Source organism: Propithecus coquereli, unplaced genomic scaffold (assembly GCF_000956105.1).
Source record: "Propithecus coquereli isolate 6110/MARCELLA unplaced genomic scaffold, Pcoq_1.0 Scaffold256, whole genome shotgun sequence".
Classification (NCBI taxonomy): Eukaryota; Metazoa; Chordata; class Mammalia; order Primates; family Indriidae; genus Propithecus; species Propithecus coquereli.
In genome coordinates, this window is record NW_012148130.1 from 1,638,823 (window position 1) to 1,658,010 (window position 19,188).

At 45.9% G+C, this 19,188-nt stretch overlaps 1 protein-coding gene across 1 annotated transcript in view; it reads left to right on the forward strand.

Annotated features, from left to right (window-relative positions):
* Positions 1-19,188, forward strand: part of CDC42BPB (CDC42 binding protein kinase beta (DMPK-like)) — a 122,094-nt gene that overhangs the window by 73,761 nt on the left and 29,145 nt on the right. Inside the window, exons 5-17 of the mRNA XM_012647055.1 lie at positions 1,313-1,406; positions 3,510-3,710; positions 5,529-5,777; positions 7,637-7,716; positions 9,531-9,697; positions 9,784-9,903; positions 11,438-11,571; positions 13,042-13,284; positions 15,303-15,413; positions 16,833-17,077; positions 17,191-17,296; positions 17,983-18,107; positions 18,605-18,710. Coding sequence (XP_012502509.1) covers positions 1,313-1,406; positions 3,510-3,710; positions 5,529-5,777; positions 7,637-7,716; positions 9,531-9,697; positions 9,784-9,903; positions 11,438-11,571; positions 13,042-13,284; positions 15,303-15,413; positions 16,833-17,077; positions 17,191-17,296; positions 17,983-18,107; positions 18,605-18,710 — 1,981 coding nt within the window. The remainder of the gene's footprint in view (positions 1-1,312; positions 1,407-3,509; positions 3,711-5,528; positions 5,778-7,636; positions 7,717-9,530; positions 9,698-9,783; positions 9,904-11,437; positions 11,572-13,041; positions 13,285-15,302; positions 15,414-16,832; positions 17,078-17,190; positions 17,297-17,982; positions 18,108-18,604; positions 18,711-19,188) is intronic.

The following is a 19,188-nucleotide window of genomic DNA, read 5'->3' on the forward strand; positions in this document are numbered from 1 at the left end:
GCTTTTGTACAGATTAAGTTAAAGTTATATAAGTGTGCCCATCACCCAGATAGTGTGCACGGTACCTGCTAGGTGTGAATTCACCCATCCCCCCGTCCCCACTCCCATTGTGGGATTTTGTTTTCTTTTTCATATTCCTGAATATTTATTTGAGATACATATTTCCATTTGGAGTGCTCTGCTAGAGTTTTCTTTTGCTTTGTCATTTTGTTTCTGGTTTTTGGTGAGAATTGTCATCTTTTACTTAACACTTATTTCTGAGATTCATCCATGTTGTTGGGAGTGGCTGGTTCTCCCACTTGTTTTCCTGGAGGGGTGGCATTACAGCACATTCAAATGTAGCCCACTTCGTTTATCCGTTCTCTTGCCGTGGACATTCAGATTGTTTCTACTTTTTGGCTGTTATGAGTAGTGCTGCTGGGAACATACTTGTACTTTCTTTTGGTGAATGTCTTCCTTTGCTTGTATGGTTTTATGCCCCCTTTCATACCATTCAGTCACAGAAGCTTATTCTGCCAGGAAAGAGGACTAGTGCTCTAACCACCCCACCCTGACACACAAGTGTTTGGAAGTACATAGAAAGGTAGTTAAGAAAATGGGTTTTAGTGGGACTGACTTGTGTTTACTTTCCTATTCTACCACTTGCTGCTGTATTACTTTGGGCAGATCCCTCAACTTTCATGTCTTCATCCATAAAATGCAGTTTGGGGTCATGTGGTGGTTTGTAGCAGTCTTGCTCCCAGTCTTCACTTGACTCCCTTACTTCATCAAGTGTCTGCTCAAGTCACTCTCAGTGGTGACCACCACCCACCGCCCTCCACGCACCTCACTCTGTCCCTTTACCTCATTTTATATTTCTTCATGGCACTTAGCACGTAGATTGTACTGTGTGAGACTGTCTGAGATGACACTGCGTATTTATGTATTTGCATGTTTGTTTTCTGACAGCTGACGTGCAAGCTTCCTGAAGGCAGGGCAGTGTTGTCTTGTGCACTGTTACAGGCCACGCTGGCTCAAGAACAGTGCCTGGCACAAAGGAGATGCCAGGAAGCATTTGTTAGCCGGGTGGGGAGACGGATAGGATTAACAACGGGGTCTCTCCAGATTAATTGGGGACTAAATGAGTGGCAGTGGTAACGACCACTGCTGCTGTATAGATTGAACCGTCACACTGAGGTGTTTTTTACTGGGTGGCGACAGCTGTTCACGGAATGATATTAGCATTTCCTCAGCTGATCTACCAGTTAAGGGCTTTGACTTACCTCATGTGTTGCATGGAAATGGCTAATTTATGTATTTATTTTACTAACAGAGACATTAAACCTGACAATGTCCTTTTGGATGTGAATGGTCATATCCGCCTGGCCGACTTTGGATCATGTTTGAAGATGAATGATGATGGAACTGTAGGTATTTTTGTTGGAGATTTTCCATTTGGTTTTGGGTCTTGCTTATAGTTAGAAAGGGCTTAAATTTAAGAAACCAAGTTTATTAATGTAAATTAAGAAAATGAATCCATTTAGGAGACAGTTGAAATTTTCTATTCTGGGAATTTTTTTTAATTTAAAATCATCTTCATTGCTTTTTATGTTTACAAAAGTAAACGTATGCCTTCCAAAATGAGGACTTGACAGGTTTCCTCAAATCCCTGCACAGCTAAGAGCATGCGGACGCTGCGACAGGTTGGGATAGCTCTTGGGTTCTTCCTTCAAATGTCCCATCCCGGCTGGTCAGGTGGGCAGACGTTAAGCAAATAACTGTGTGTTCTCACTTTTGTTTGGGGCAGGTAACTTCCCGTCAGTTAGGTGTTTTCTCTTGATGGGTGTTAGAGATCTAGAAACGGGTCCTTGGTACTTGGGGTATGTCAGGGCCAGTTGACATTCCCACTGCAGGACAAGAGGTTGCCCCTGGGTTGGCTGGGGCCTCTGGCTCCTCTGGTCCTAACCCCACGGTCAGACCAGTGTCGTGCAGAGTGGTCTGAAGGGGGCTGTCCTAACTGATCACAGCCCCGTCAGCAGCTGCTCCTGGCAAACTGCATTTACTGCACTAGGAATGGTCTGTGTCTCTCCTGGGGCTGCTGCTGCAGTTCAGTTCTTACTCGTTTGGGAGTTTGTTCTTCTTTAAAACCTACACTTATCATAAAGCCTAACATAAAATACTTCTCCAAAAGAGAGCATTCCCTTCCTTTCTTACTAGCAAGTTTTCGGGCAACAGTAAAAGAACCCATAAAACTGGCCTCAGTTGACGGGGTTTTAAAAGGAGTGATTTACTCACTTCCTTCCCACAGAGCCAGTCTCCTGTTTTTAAAAGTCTTGACCACCAGTTGATTAATTGATGAGTGGTGCTGTCCTCAAATCCAGCCTTCCAGTGACTAGAATGGGTCCAAGCTAGACTGGGTTACCATTCTTACTGCACGCCACCCTCATCATGGTGGACATTTACCAAGAGTCACCACCCAACCTGCCCAGTCGTCCTGCTGTCCGTAGCAGAGCTCCTGTGGGCAGGGCAGCGTACTTGTGCAGAGAAGTGACTGGGCACGTGCCAGAGGCAGAATCCCCTGCTGCTTCGTGTAGACTGAGCAGTTCGCACCACTGTTGGGTCCGGGTGCTGCTTGTGCTGTGGCTCTCTTCTCAGAGGGGACCGGGGAAGAGTCTGGCCTTTCCCCCGACAGGCCTTCTGTGATTGTTATCTCTCTTCTTCCTGGCTGACCCTCAGTCTTCTAGATGCAGCAGCCTCAGGTGTGGCCCTATGTGCTCTGGGACCAGTAGATGATTCCCCAGTTAACCAGTCTCCTCTTGCTTCCTCTGTGATGATTGATGTCCTTGCTGATGGCAGCTTTCTGGAGAGCTATCGCTGATTTCAGGCACGTGCCTGCTAGTGATGATAGCTGAGGAGCTCTTTAGTTCCTTGGGGGTGAGCTCTTAGCCTCCTGGTTCCCTGTCCAGGGAATGCCTAAGCACGAGCTAATGCTTATACCAACTTCCAGATGCTCCTGTTTGGGAGACCATAGGGGAGGGCTACAGGTGAGCAGCCTTAGCATCCCTTTGGGAGTTTGTTAGAAATGCAGCATCGTGGGCCCCACCTAGAGTCTCTATTCTATCAAGAGCCCCCTTAACAAGAGTCTGTATGTGCTGCATGTAAAAGTCAGGAAGGCTGGCCTAGGCCCACGTGGCCCCAGACCACGCTGGGAGTAACGATGGAGAATGGGAAGTGCTAATCTTGGGAACTTTGAGAGGTTGCCATTTGTGGGCCATGACAGGCATTTGGGCGTTGAGAGAGACCATGTGTGTAAGAGTCTTATGCATTTTGGGAACTGCTCAGTGTTTACTGATACAAGAGAATATTTGCGTTCAATTTTGAATTATTAAGTTTTTAAATCATGATCATTGACCAGTTTTGTTCCATAATGATCTCATTTTCTGCTGTCCCTATATTTTAGAGAAAGTAGTTGGAAATATGTGGTTAGAGATGTTCTCGGGTTTCCCTTCAGCACCTCCTTCTCCTCTAAGGTGCAGTCCTCTGTGGCCGTGGGCACCCCTGACTACATCTCACCGGAGATTCTGCAGGCAATGGAGGACGGCATGGGCAAATACGGGCCCGAGTGTGACTGGTGGTCCCTGGGCGTCTGCATGTATGAGATGCTCTACGGAGAAACACCGTTTTACGCAGAGTCACTCGTGGAGACCTATGGGAAGATCATGAACCATGAAGTAAGACGCGTTTCACATCTTGTTTGTTTCTGGTACCTGGCTCAGGCCTAGAGGTAAAGAGAGCCCACCTAGAGGGAGGGCGATCAGTTAGGAGACTGTTGTTCAGGAAGAGATGATGGGGTTCGGACCAGGCCAGGGAGAGAGTTGGGCATAGGATCAGCACCAGCTGCTGACATGGGAGATGTGGGTGTGGACGGAGGTGAAACTTCGAGGGCGTCCTGGAGCTCCGTGGTGGAGGGTGCTGGTATTGCTGGAGGAGAAGTGGGTTTCTGTAGACAGATGCAGACATCTGTGTGGCCTTGTCGGGTGGGGGGACACCTTGGGACGGCTGGTGGAGAGGTCCTGCTGGGCACTTTGACCTGTGGCTCTACATTGTCATTAGAGACCGGCTTTGATTCTCAGATCTGTTCCCCAGAAATCAGCTGTTGTAAGTGATCACATGTCCCCACCTGGCAGAGTCCAGGGTCCTTCATCTTTCTTTGATCCTGTTTCGTTTCTCCTCTTCCCTCTTCCCTTTCTGAGTTGTTCATTTTCTCACCTCGAGGTTGCTTTCTAACCATCGTTCCTTTGTTTTCTTTTTTATTATTATTTCCTCTTCTAATATTTTTTCATGTTTTCTTTTTCTTTACTCTTAGTCAAATATGTCTACTGGCAATTGCACTCTCTACCAGGACATGTATAGCATCTCCCTCCGCCTGCACACATGCACACACGTGTATGCGCACACATCCCTAAAGTGTTCCTAGTTGTGTGCCGACCTGTCCTCCAACTGATGTCCCCACTGTTTGCTTATGTGGAGAATAAATTAGTACTAAAGTGTTAATGGTTTTCCATTTAACTCCAAATCAAAGCAAAAGTTAACACTTCTCAAAAGCATTTTTCCCAAGATGGAAACACATTTTTTAATTTATAGATCAATATATACTCCCTGTAAAAAGTTGACAATGCACAAGTGCATACAGTAGCTGGTGAAAATCACCCCATCCACTTCTTAGTAACAAATTCTGTTAAGGTAACACTGAGGACTTGGTTAATAGAAGAGCCTGCCTGCTGCTACTGCGCGCTGGTCAGGTGTCCCACGAAGTTGGTGATACTGTTCCTTTTTGTAGCTACAAAGGTGAGCCACGAACAGCAAGCGGTGGGTGGCTCAACTCTCCGGCCCACTCTGCCGTGCTGAGTAGCGGCCTGGGCAGATTTAAGCTGGGTGTGTGCACGGGTCTGTTTAGCTACTCAGCATCACGTTACATGTGAACAGGGTTTTTGTGACTTTATCTTTGGCATTTTTCTATATCAACACACAGAGTTGTGCCCTTTTTTGTGTGTGTGTGTGCTGTATCTTTTTTTAACAAGTCCATTTTTTGATGGACCTTTAGGTAATTTGCAGTTTTCTTGGTCACAATACAATGCAGTCAGGAACATGTTATGTTTTCTCATTGTGACTGTGTAGAATAAATTTCCTGAGGTGCCGTAGACGCTGGCATGGTGCACTCTGAAGAGGCTGTGCCGATTTACATTCCCACCACAGCACTTTTCGACGTTCTTTGCCACCTTAATAGGTGAAAATTTCTCATTGTTTTAATTTATGTGCAGTGTGGTAACAAGTCTGCCATGAATAAAACCAGAAAGATTAAAGATTTTCTTGTTCACCTATCTGGAATTAAAATTCATTAGCTTTGGTTTGCATTTAGTTACCATGAAATAACAAAATGACTGGTACTTTGGCGCTGTCGTTTCTACTTTTTTCCTGTAATGTCTGCACATCTTACATTTTTCTGATGTGTCTGCTTGTCCACGCATTATTCCTTCCCCACCTCCTAGGAGCGATTTCAGTTCCCGTCCCATGTCACGGATGTATCGGAAGAAGCAAAAGACCTCATTCAGAGACTGATCTGCAGCAGAGAGCGCCGGCTGGGGCAGAATGGAATAGAGGATTTCAAAAAGCATGCATTTTTTGAAGGTCTAAATTGGGAAAATATACGAAACCTAGAAGCACCTTATATTCCTGATGTGAGCAGTCCTTCTGACACATCCAACTTCGACGTGGATGACGATGTGCTAAGAAATACAGTAAGTGTCGAAGTTGTTTCACTCTCAATATTGCTTCACAGTAGGTCTGAATATATAATATATAATAATATAATAAATATGGCAGCGTTATGTTATAGGTGTTGTTTATCAAGTTAATAAATCCTAGAACTGTACTGATTTTTTGAAAAATTTAGCACTTGTCTCAAGACACAGTATACCTTTTATTCTAGCCTTCAGCTTAGTCCTTAATGTCCCTTTTTATTTTCATGGTACTGTATACCTTTCAAAGCAATGTCACGTACGTTACTACTGTATGAGAGCTTCACTGCAGCCCTGCCAATACTTAGATTTAAAGACCCAGCATGGAGCTTGGCCTACCCTCCCGTGGGTAGTGTGTCGGCCTCTTGGTTTCTGATCTGTTTCCCTACATCTGAGAGTACGTGAAATCTTCTACCATCACAGGTCTCAGTGTCTGCCTTTATGTTTCTTTGTACAGTACAAGTTCAAGAGCAACAACGATGATAACAGATTGCACTGATCTTTACGATTGTGGAATTTCAAAGTTGGGTCCTGACTGTGGGACTTGTCTGGTGTTCTGATCTGGTCAGACACGGCATCTTTGCACTGGCCAGTACCTTTGGTCCTGGAGAGTTTTGCTCACATCTTGTAAAATTATTTTGGCCTCATCATACTTATATATGTGACTAGGTTTAGGGATAGAGAAACTGAGGTTTAACCAAGTAAAAGGAAAATCTTCTCTATTACTCCTTTTTTTGTTGTTTCTAAAGAGACAGGGTCTTGGTCTGTTGCCCGAACTGGAATGCAGTGGTGCAATCATAGCTCACTGTAACCTCCAACTTCTGGGCTCAAGTGATCCGCCTGCCTCAGCTTCCTGAGTACCTGGGATTATAAACGTGCACCACCACGCCTAGCTAATTTGTCTTATTTCTTATACAGACAAGATCTTGCTATATTGCCCAGGCTGGTCTCAAACTCCTGGCTTAAAGCGATCCTCCTGCCTCAGCCTCCCAAAGTGCTGGGATTACAGGCGTGAGCCACTGTGCCCAGCCTGTTACTCCTTAGTTTACAGAATTTCTCATGCTAAAATAGCGTCATTTGCTCTGTATGTTTTATCCCTCAGAACCTCTTGAAAGTGAATGATTATGACCTTGGGAAAACTCTTAATTTAACAGTTTTCAAGGAAAAACAGGTTCTTAAGAGAAATTATTAAGTATCTCAAGTAGCTTCATGAAAGAGTTAAATCTATTTGCATTTAATACTTGCTTTGATGGCTCCACATTCAAAGTAAGAGCTGAACTTGAGACCACATGGAGAAAAGCCTGAGGAAAGTATTATCGCTCTTGAGGATTTTCTTCCTAGACTCCAAGAAACTATTTCCACACTGAAATTTGCCAGATAAATACCTTTTATTCCTGTAATAAGGAAAGCTCCTCAAACAGAAAAATAGAGTTGTTGAAAACTTATCTAAAATAGTCTACCTTTGAGTTCCAAATTTCCTTTCTGCCTTGGGCCTCTATTTTAGGCCAAGAACCCCCAGTCTCTGCCCCGAGCCCTCAGAGGGGCTGCACCTGTCCACACTGTTGGTCTCTACACATGATCTTATTAAATAGTGGATCCTGTGGCTTCACAATGTTTGAAAATCACTAGCTGATCCAAGTTTGGCCTGTGCCATTGTCATCAACTTAGTTCATTTATTCTCTTAACTGCATTGTCCACACCATGGGTACAGCCAGGAACGAGAAGTACAAATCTGCTAGCACCATGCTCCCCTGCAGACGACAATCTGGAATTGGCATTCCCAAGGCCACACGATTCTGCCAGTGCCCTCCTGACTGTCACTACGACTGTAAAGTTCTTTCCTCTTCTTCCCAACGCAGGAAATATTACCTCCTGGTTCTCACACAGGCTTCTCTGGATTACATTTGCCATTCATCGGTTTCACGTTCACGACGGAAAGGTATGTCTGGATTTATTGTTCCCTGGCAGAACCTTCCCTTGGGTAGAGGCACAGTATGAGTGTGATTCTGTGCACACACCTGCTCGTGCCAGGAGGGCCAGGACGGTGTTGCTCAAGGGAGGTGTGGGTGGTTTTTTGTCCTTTCAAAATGCATATCTGATTATTACAGGTGAAAACATATATCAGGATCGGCAGACTTTTCTGTAAACCTTTAAATAGTAAATAATTTAGATTTTGTGGTCTCTGTTGTATATTCTTTTTTTACAACCATTTAAAAATGTTTAAACCATTCTTATCTCATGGATAGTATAAAAACAGGCCATGGGCGGGATTTGGCCCACAGGGTCATTGGCCACAGCCAGCAGCAAAAGTTTCCACACCTGCTCATCTGAGAGCCGCCTTTCATTAGCGCACTCTGGTCCGTGGTTTCCATTACTGGGGCTGGAGTACAGTCCCTGACGTGAGAAATCTGAAGAGCTGCAAGTGTGTGCCCATGTGTGGCTCCAGTCCCCATGGGCGTGAGGCCAGCGTTTGTGTCTGTAGCCTCTGTCCTGAATGGGCCTCTTGGCAAAGCTGTGTTGCCTGAGGTGTACCACCTCCATCTTAAAGGGAAACTGGGGCTGAGAGGAGAGAGGCCAGGAAGGAAGGCAGGTGAAATAAGACAAATGAAACCCCCACAGTGTCTGAAGGAAGGTCACAGAATTTGATTCCCAGCATCTTCTGGCAATTGGTACCTAAGTTGAAAATTTCTTTAGAAGAGGGTCACTTCTGCTTGAGCTTGTAGAAAATCTCTTTTGATGTGAGATGCCACGGTTAGACAGCACTTTAGCCAAAGTGATAGCTCCTGCCCTCTAGCACATGGGAAGTGTTCTAGGTAGATGTATTGAAGTATTGACCCCGAGCGCAGAGGTTCTTAACCTCTCACTGAGTGCTTGTTGCACTTGCGGGTCCCAGGCCCACCTTCCAAGACTCTAATTTGGGGGTAGGGGTGGGCCCCAGGATCTTCTCCGGTGACAAACCCCACAGGGCTGGAATGGCCCAGCACTCTCGGACCACCTTTGGGTAAACACTGACCGGGCCTGTCTGTAGACAGATACGTGTGTACCCGGTGCCTTTATCGGAGTCAGCGTAGGAGCTTAAAAACGTTTTCCTGATGTTGCTGTCCATAAAGAGCTAAACAGAACTAAGTAACTGATAAAACAGTCTAAGAATTAAGCTGTTAAATAAGAGAGCCATCTTTGGCTTTACTCTGTGCCTGTGATGTGTACATCATTGAGTCATTGGTCCTTGTTGAATGGTTTGGCCACGATGGTCCAAGTGCTGGAGTTGGCAGTTTAGTCTGCAGGGGAAGAAGGTGAGCCCACAGGGTTGGAGGAGCTGTCCTGGATTGCTCAGCCAGTCAGCGGCCGAGCCAGGCGCCCTCAATGGCTGGTGCAGCTCTTGCCACACCAGTCTCTAGCCAAGAGCTGGTGCTGCCCCATAAGCCTTGCTCATTGTGCAAAATGCTACCTATTTTTGCGTTTCTAGATAAGTGTCGGTGATGATACAGAAGTTCTGTTTCCCCCCATCTGCGGAGATGTTTTCCCCGGCTAGTTGGGGGGGGGATGCTGTTTTCAGTGTCCGTTGATCATCCAGGCACTTACAGTAAAGGAAGGTTCTTCTCCAACTTTGGCTCCATAAACAATAAGTCTTTTCACAGGTATTTTTGTTTGCCAATTTAAAAAGACTGTCTTTCATCCCAGGATGTTTTTAAATGCTAATAAAATCAACATAAATTCTCAGCAGATCAGAAAACCTGTTGCTTTATTTCACAGCTGTTTTTCTGATCGAGGCTCTCTGAAGAGCATAATGCAGTCCAACACATTGACCAAAGACGAGGATGTGCAGAGAGACCTGGAGAACAGCCTGCAGATCGAAGCTTATGAAAGAAGGATACGCAGACTGGAACAGGAGAAGCTGGAGCTCAGTAGGAAGCTGCAAGGTGAGAGTCAGAGCCGGCCATCTGCAGACCAGGGGCCACCGCCGCAGGCCTGTCTTGGACTCATGCTGTGTCTCCCCACCCCTCAGAGTCCACCCAGACCGTGCAGTCCCTTCACGGCTCCACACGGGCCCTGGGCAATTCAAACCGAGATAAGGAAATCAAAAAGCTAAATGAAGAAATCGAACGTTTGAAGAACAAAATAGCGGGTAAGTGTTTTAAAGTATATCTGCTTTAGTGTGTATTCTTGGGCATTAATCTTTTAAAATAAAATTTTCAGAACATCCTTTTTATAAGGTGGAAAAGCAGAAAAAAGCTTACGCTTTAGCAAACCTATTTAGAGTTCTGATTTTTTGTCAGTATATTTAAAATTATTTTTCCCAGGCTGGGTGTGGTGGCTCACACCTATAATCCTAGCACTCTGGGAGGCCAAGGTGGGAGGATTGCTTGAGCTCAGGAGTTTGAGACCAGCCTGAGCAAGAGTGAGACCCCATCTCTACTAAAAATAGAAAAATTAGCCAGGGGTCATGTTGTGTGCCTGTAGGCCCAGCTACTCAGGAGGCTCAGGCAGGAGGATTACTTGAGCCCAGGAGTTTGAGGTTGCTATGAGCTCTGTGGCTGATGCCACAGAGCTCTAGCTTAGGAAACAGAGTGAGACCCTGTCTCAAAAAAAAAAAATATTTTTCCCAACTTGCTTAGTTCTATTAATAACAACATGTGTGTGTGTATATATATATACTTGAGGCAGGGGCTCACTCTTTTGCTCGGGCTGAAGTGCAGTGGTGTGATCGTAGCTCACGGCAACTTCAAACTCGTGGGCTCGAGTGATCCTCCTGCCTGAGCCTCTTGAGTAGCTGGGACTACAGGCGTGAGTCACCACACCAATTTTTTCTATTTTTTGTAGAGACAGTCTCTCTCTATGTTGCACAGGCTGGTCCCGAACTCTTGACCTCAAGTGATCCTCCCACCTCATCCTCCCAAAGTGCTGAGATTACAGGCGTGAGGCACCACACCTGGCCCCTAATAATATAATTTTATAGTTACCAGCTAGAATCAATTCCTAATATTTTGTCCGTAAACACTCAGATGATTTTGTATTTCTCTACCTTAATTTTCCTCCTCTTAACTCTGAGATAGTTAGTTGCTAGATCTTCTTTCTTTCTAAAGCTTTCATCAGTGCTGTGTCTGTCAGTATTTTAGATGCTAGACTATCGTCACCACCTGTCTCAGGTGGTTCCTAGGCTGCCAAAGCTTCCTAAAGACTCAAATCACTTTTAAGCCTTCGCCCTTAACCTCACATGGCTTGGCCCTGCCGTTGACTCATCTCCAAACCACAGTCTGAATCTGTCACCGTCTGTCCCTGTCCTATGTGGAACATCATTGTCCTGCTCCAGAATCCTCCTTTGATTGAGTTGATCATTCACAGAAACCTTCATTGCACACCAGGAAAGGTCCAAGCACTGTGCTGGGTCACACAGTTGAGAGGGACTGAGGCACACGAGTGTGTGCTGCCCAAGGGCCGGTATTCCCTGGATGGGAGAGCCGTCAGACAGGTGATCAGGTTAAGTCTGGTGAGCCTGTGGCACTGTGTGTATGTGAGAGAAAGTTTGAACAGCCTCTGAGTGAACAAGATTGTGAATTATTAAATAATTTCCTGTCAGTAAGTCAGCTAACATAAGGTTCCCATATAATATCACTGCACAGAAAGGAACATAATTATAATTTATTTCCTCCGTTGCCCAGATTCAAGTAGGCTTGAGCGACAGCTTGAGGACACAGTGGCACTTCGCCAAGAGCGAGAGGATTCCACACAGCGGCTGAGGGGGCTGGAGAAGCAGTACCGCGTGGTGCGGCAGGAGAAGGAGGACCTGCACAAGGTGGGTGGCCTGGGTGCTGTGAGAGGGAGGCTTATGTGACCTTTCGCAGTCTTGTAAGCTTGAGTTCATACAGACGTTTGAAGACCTCCTTGGAACTGGCGTATGGTCCGTCTCTGTGCTGCATGCAGGACACAAGGGCAGGCCTGCCTCCAGGGCCCCTGCCGTGCCCAGGGGCTGCACAGCCCCCAGGTTAGCAGCAGAGCTGGGCTCCCAGGCGTAGGAGGCCTTCAAGCGCCCTGCCTGCAGTGGGCAGGCACCTCACAGCCATCACCTTCCATCTCCACCCCGACCCTGCAGAGTAAGCAGCATCTCCCCATCCTCCAGTGAGGACGCGCAGTCCAGAGACATCATAGCATGTGCAGTGACACATGCTGTATCTGGCACCAGGGTCGCCCCCCTCCCTCCCCTCCACGCCCCTGCAACAGCCTCTGCCCTCTGCTCTCAGAAGGGACTTCTTGGTGGTAACAGGGAACTACAAGAGACCATTCGTTAAGATTTGGGTGATCCCCTCCCCAAACTCCTTTATAAGTTGATTTTCAGTAAGATATGTGAAGCTTTATGGTGAATTGCCATTATAATAAAACCACAATTAGGTTCATGTTTTCTAAGATACATTCATTTATACACGTAAGTTCTTCAACCTGTAGTTTGTGATCTGTTCTCTAAAATGTGCCAGATTTGAAACCCAAATTGTTTTTTAAGTTTATCTGTAGGGTCATGCCGCCTGCAGTGATTCATCTAGAAGTGTGTCCTGTTGCTCTGGGGCAGTCTAACTCGCTCAGCTAGGGCCCAGGAGGGAGCTGCCCTGCCAGCTTGCTGTAGGTCTTGTCACTTCCAGTCTTAGACCAGCAGGAATGACAGTGACTAAACAGCCAGGTTGTTGACCACTGGCTGCAGGGGAGCCAGGACTGTCAGTATAACCAGTGGTAAGGCCCAGGTGTAGCTCTGCACCCAGAGGGACAACCAGTGTCCATACCTTAGTCTCTAGAGAAGGGCTAGCTATCCAGTGATTGTTTTTATACAGTTCTTCACTTTGATTCAAATCCTAAGCATTTTCATGTTTATATGTTTTTTCTGTTCTGTTGTGTTTAAGTAACTAGATTGAATACCCACCTGTGTACTTCATCCACCTCTGTGATTGTGTGGATGACACTGGGAAGAGGTTGACATTACGGGGCCAGGCGTCCTGTGAGCAGGCTGCTCCTTGTGGTTACAGGGTCTTCCCTGGTGTGGAGCTGGTGCTTATCACCTGAGCCCACGTGGTCTTCCTAGTTGCCTGTGTATCTGGGCTCGGGCAGAGCAAAGGGCTTTTCCAAGAAGGTCAGTTCTTGGATCTGTGACTCTAATCCACACCCAGCATTGACTATCACTTTTAACTCTTGGATGTGGTATAAGACTGACCTTCCAGCCTTCTAAATCTTTGCTAAGCAAATGTAAAACATCTATAACATCTGTAATCTTTTTGTTCAGCAATTGGTTGAAGCTTCAGAGCGATTGAAATCTCAAGCCAAAGAACTCAAAGATGCCCACCAGCAGCGAAAGCTGGCCTTGCAGGAGTTCTCAGAGCTCAACGAGCGCATGGCAGAACTCCGCTCCCAGAAGCAGAAGGTGTCCCGGCAGCTCCGGGACAAAGAGGAGGAGATGGAGGTGGCCATGCAGAAAATTGACTCCATGCGGCAGGAAATCCGCAAATCCGAGAAATTCAGGAAAGAGGTATCTTTTTAGATGTTTCAGGGATTGTATTGATTGGACTTTATATGATTTTAATAAAACAGCTTCGAAAACTTGGGCTGCATTACATAAATTACTTTAAAATGGATCTTAACTTTAAGTTGATCTACCAAAGCATTTATTTTGTAATTCTCATCCCTCAATATCTATTTGTGATTTTTTTTTTTTGAGGTAAGATCTCACTCTGTCATCTAGGCTGGAGTGCATTGATGCAATTAATCATAGTTCACTGCAGCCTTGAACTCCTGGGCTCAAGCGATCCTCCTGCCTCAGCCTCTCGAGTAGCTAGGATTTTTTGTAGAGGCAGAGTCTCGCTAAGTTGCACAGGCTGGTCTCCAACTCCTAGTCTCAAGCAATCCTCCCACCTCAGCCTCCCAAAGTGCTATAATTAACAGGCCTGAGCCCAGTCTATTTGTGAAATTATTAAAAGAGGTTCCTGTAGGGCTAATTTTAAAAATTCCCTCTTAAGTAAATAAAAAGTATTTATGTCGTGATGTGATATGGCATGACTCAAGTGAACATGAGCACCTGTAGTCCATATAGGGGTAGGTGTAAGTAGAAAACCAGTCGCATGTCTATGGCCATACTACCCTGAACTCGTCTGATCTCAGAAGCCAAGCAGGGTCGGGCCTGGTGAGTACTTGGATGGAAGAAAAACCAGTCGCAGCCTAGTATACTTCAAGTTAGTTGCTTTAGATCAGTGGTTCTGTAACTTTTGGGTTTCTGCACTCCTTTATCTCTTAAAAATTATCGAGGACCCTAAAGAGCTTTTATTTATTTTGGTTATAGCTCTTAGTATATACCATGGTAGAAATTAAAACTGAGAATTCCTCTCATGTGTATTAGAAAGTAAGGCTCAGAAAAAAGCAGAAGAATCAGCATCCTGATTCTGACCCTAGGCAAAAGCAAGGTAAATTTCTCTCAGTGTTTATATGTTTGAAATTTCTATGTGTGTATATATACATATATACACACTTTTTTGAAAAAAAAAACAAACTGAGAATTATTTTCATTACAGCGATAAACCCATTATATGTTAACATAAATAACATTTTTTATGACAAGTAACTATTTCTAAAAAAAACTTAGAAGAGTGGCATTTTTTACATTTTTGTAATTTTTTTAATATACATAGAAAACACCTGGGTTCTCACACATGTTTCTACATTGAATCTGTTATGCTATTTTGGAGAAAATATAGGAAGAAAACCTGACTCCTACAGATAGGGGCCTTGTGGACCCCTCACAGGCTCTTAGGACCCCAGGGGTCCTCAGCCCCCACCTTGAGAACTGCTGTCCTAGATGTTGTGAGTGCCCCGCTGTTAATAGGTGACATATTTTAAGCAATGCTTAGGATAAAATTCTATTAAAATTTACTTGATGAGTCCTGTGAATGAGAAGGCCTGGAAGCACAGGCTGTCATTCCTTTCATGTTCACGGCTATTTGTCATTTAGCCTCAAAATACCTATTTGTTTTCTTCTTAGTTTATTTTGCAACCCAGATAGATTTGTAGTTGCAACCGATCACAACTCAGGTTAGTGGGCCCCTAATTAAGAGTCACCATTCCAAATATTGCTGCAGTGACACGGCGTCGGGATCTGCCTTGGGACGGTTGGGGCATAGGCGTCGAGGAAGCCTGGCGCAGCGCGGGGCTCGCATCCTGCTCTCTCCTTTCATGTGTGTTTGAAATTGCCCTTGTAAAAAATGACTGTGTGTTCTACAGATATCAGAAGCACTTGTTTTCAAAACTCAGTATCCTTTCTTAGAATTTAATCTCAAATTATCACTTTAAATCAGAACTTAACTTGTTACTAACCTGTCATTCCAGTTCAGCCCCAAAGTGCATTTCTCAACTGTTAATATGGTTAAATTTGATGAAGGGTGAAGAAATACAAAAATCCTTCAAGGTTTTATTCTCTTAGAGATCCTTCGGGTGACAAGCTAGCTGGTGACACGGTGCTTGTTTGGTATTAATAAGAAGTGGCTCTTCTTTCTGTAGCTGGAAGCTCAGCTCGAGGACGCGGCTGCTGAGGCCTCAAAGGAGCGCAAGCTTCGCGAGCACAGCGAGAGCTTCTCCAAGCAAATAGAAAGTGAGCTTGAGGCCCTCAAGGTAGTGCTGGGTTGGGGTCTTTGCTCGTAACCGAGAGAGAAAGCTTTTCATCCTAACGCTGTCGTGTGGAAGTCATCTCACTTCGTGTGCTTGTCAGGCTGAGCTCCACGCAGGGCAGCTCCAGATAAGGCACAGGCCACCTGGGGGAAGGGGAGTGATCCCTGCCTTCTCCACAGCTTCTATTCTTAAAAACCAGGTTCATTTCTTTCCTTATACAAAAGCTTCAGGCAATTCTTCGTAAGTCCTAGTAAACTAACATCTGATCAGTTCAAATCTTTCTTCATATCCTGGTTTTCTAAATTGAGCAGAGTTCAGTTTTAAAAAATCCCCTTCAACCCCTTGGCCTGATGCTGCCTGTGGAACGACAGGCTAGTTGTCCACCCAGGGCCAGCTGTGGGGCCAGAGGGCAGCAAGGAGACCAGGGAGAGGGGAGCACAGAAGGCTGCAGCGGCCAAGCCTGGGCAAGAGGTCCAGAGGGTGGGTCTCCTGGTCAGCGTGTCACAGCCTGGGTTTACTTACCTATGAGGTGGGCACCTTGGGGAATCCATCAGCTCTTCTGCAGCGCATATGCCTCAGACTTCTCTTCCTGTCCATTGTCTGTGTCTCCCCCGGCCCAGCCACCAACAGCGTGGCTTGCGTAGACCTCGGCACGCCTGTGCCCAAGGCTCCCTACTCCTCGATCAGCTGCAGCCTCCTGTCCACGTGGCAACCAGCATGAGCTTGTCAGTTGGAAGTCCGAGTGCTTCCCTTCTGTGGTCAGGGCCCTGACAGGCTCCTACAGCTCTGCCTCAGCTGCCCTCCTGCCTGGTCCCTAGCAACATACCCTGCCGCCCAGTGAGCAGTGCTGTCCCACACCTCCTGCCCAGCCACACTAGCCTTTCTCTGTGCCACGAGCACAGCAAGCATGTTCTCATCTCACTCCCCTCGCCCCTAGCCCAACATCTCACTTCATAGGTCACCCCCTGCCTCAAAGATGCCATCTCTAACCATCCCCTGCGTGTCCCCCATTCCTTGTCATGTGGTCTGTGTTAGCATCTTATCTGCTGCTTTACTGGGTTTGCTGTCAGCTTCCCCCACCCTCACCACATGAGAGCAGACCTCGGTGTCACCCGTCACTAGAAGGGGGCTCGTGTGGAGTCAGCCCTCAAAAGAATGTTGTCACATGAATGAATGAACCTCGGGAGGTCATGACAGTGTGGGACAGAACCTCTGGGCTCCCAGGCAGGTCCCCTCTGCAAGGCAGCTACTGTCTCTCCCTAAAATCTGGATCGTGTTACCCAGCTCAGCTACATCATTTGGTGCAGCCCCAGCACGAGCATGTTCATTGGGAAGGTGCCTGCACATGCTAGGGATAAAAGGACAGCGTGACCCTCCAGGGGGGACACAGATTTGTCAAGTTATTTTAACCTTTATCTTCAGATGAAGCAAGGAGGCCGGGGACCAGGTGCCACTTTAGAGCATCAGCAAGAGATTTCCAAAATAAAATCTGAGCTTGAGAAGAAAGTCTTATTTTATGAAGAGGAATTGGTCAGACGTGAGGCCTCCCACGTGCTAGAAGTGAAAAATGTGAAGAAGGAGGTGCATGACTCAGAAAGCCACCAGTTGGCCCTGCAGAAAGAAATCTTAATGTTAAAAGATAAATTAGAAAAGTCAAAACGAGAACGGTAAGTTTTCACAAGCTCCTCTACGTAGGGAATGGAAGCTTATACCCATGCATGGTATGAGCACTGACCAAGCTGCGGACTGTGAAGACTGATTCTCTCGCTCACCTCCGCAGGCATAATGAGATGGAGGAGGCAGTGGGTACAATAAAAGATAAGTACGAGCGGGAACGAGCGCTGCTGTTTGATGAGAACAAGAAGTTAACAGCTGAAAATGAAAAGGTAATTTAAGATGGCTGAGTTTGCCACTTTGTGTGGAAGTTGTGATTTTTTTCATTCTGGAGTATTGGAAGTTGGTGTCTTTTAAAAAATACAGTCACATACTGCGTAATGATGTTTTGCTCAACAGCAGACCACATATACAGTGGGGGTCCCACAGGGTTATAAACCGTATTTTCACTGTGACTTTCTATGTTTAGATACACAAACACTCACCATTGTGCTACAGCTGCCTGCAGTATTCAGTACAGTGACACGCTGCACAGGCTTGTAGCCTGGGAGCACGGGGCTGTACCATAGAGCCGGGGTTTGTGTAAATACAGTGAATGTTTGCACGACAAAATCGCCTAATGATGGACGCCTTTTTCAGAAGGTGTCCTGTTGTTACATGACACATGACTATATTTTAATTTTTCAATGAAGTAATATGTTTGGTCTTCTATGTAGGATGTTTTCATTGAGTTAGAAGGTGCTAATGACCTGAAATCACTAGCTCTGTGAGTTTTAGGTTTAGATTTGAATTAAAATGCGACTTAAGTTAGATGCAATCAGAAAGTCCGTATCATGAACTTAGTTTGGAAAAATCTCATAACGATTAAAAAAACTTCTAAAGTCTTTGAAAGAACTTCCAATTTCAATAATGCTAACATACAAATTGACGACTTATGTGGTAAAATTGTTTTTTTCAGCTTTGTTCCTTTGTGGATAAACTCACAGCTCAAAATAGACAGCTGGAGGATGAGCTGCAGGATCTGGCCGCCAAGAAGGAGTCAGTTGCCCACTGGGAGGCTCAGATTGCAGAGATCATTCAGTGGTACGTGCACCCTGTGAGACACTCCACCCTCCCTCGGTCTGCAAGGTGCTCTCGCTCCCTCCTCCCTGTGACCCTGTCCCATTGCTGTGCCCCACGCTGTGAGGCTGGAGTGCAGATCTCGCTGCTGTTTCCCCTGAACCTCTAATGCCTGGGGCAGCAGTTTTGTCCGGTGATCTTCACACCGGACTAAAGTGCAGGAACACACCAGCAACCTGCTGAAGGACCTGGGTTGAGCTGCGCATACCCCCTCACGTTCTTGGTGAAACGGGGCAGAGAGCCTCCAAGGCCGACTGCAGGAGGCGCTAGGGAGACCCAGCAAGCTGGTAACTGACCCTCTGCTCACAAAAGTCTTTAACTTATCGAAGATAACTGGCATTTTGGCTAATAGGATGCTGTGTCACTATGTCCTGAGGAAGGTGGGAACATCCACCTTCTTACTTGGTTCCGCTCACGGGTGGTCATACTTTGTAAAACAGAACATCTGTTACCTCCTCTAGGGTCAGCGATGAGAAAGATGCCCGGGGTTACCTTCAAGCTCTTGCTTCTAAGATGACTGAAGAGCTGGAGACTTTGAGGAGTTCTAGTCTGGGATCGAGAACACTGGTGGGTGTGTTCGAAAGCCTGCATTTTTATTACTAAAGATTCACTAATGGTTTTATTGGAAGTATGAATAGGGCATTTAAACGTACTATTTAGGGAATTCCAATGGTGGGAGAGACTTTAGTATGGCCAGTGAACATTAACCCTAATTTGAGGAACTCTAACATTTTGTCAGCTATCAAATCATCACAGTGTCTTTTGATATCATTCATTTATTTAGCAAATAATTATCAAGTATGAGGCTCTGTGATATAATCTTAAATCCACAGGACTGGGTTCTGCCCTCAGGGGCTTTGTTGTATTAATCTGACATCGTTCATGCGGTCAATGTCACATGTATCTCTGAACTCCCAGAGTGTGGCAGGCCCTGGGCTGAGTGAGCACTGTCCCTGTCCCGTCCTCTCCTGGTCAGCAGCAACCCCACATGTCAGGGATGTCTTATTTCCATTTTGCTAGGTCTAGTTTGCCCTTTTTTTTAATA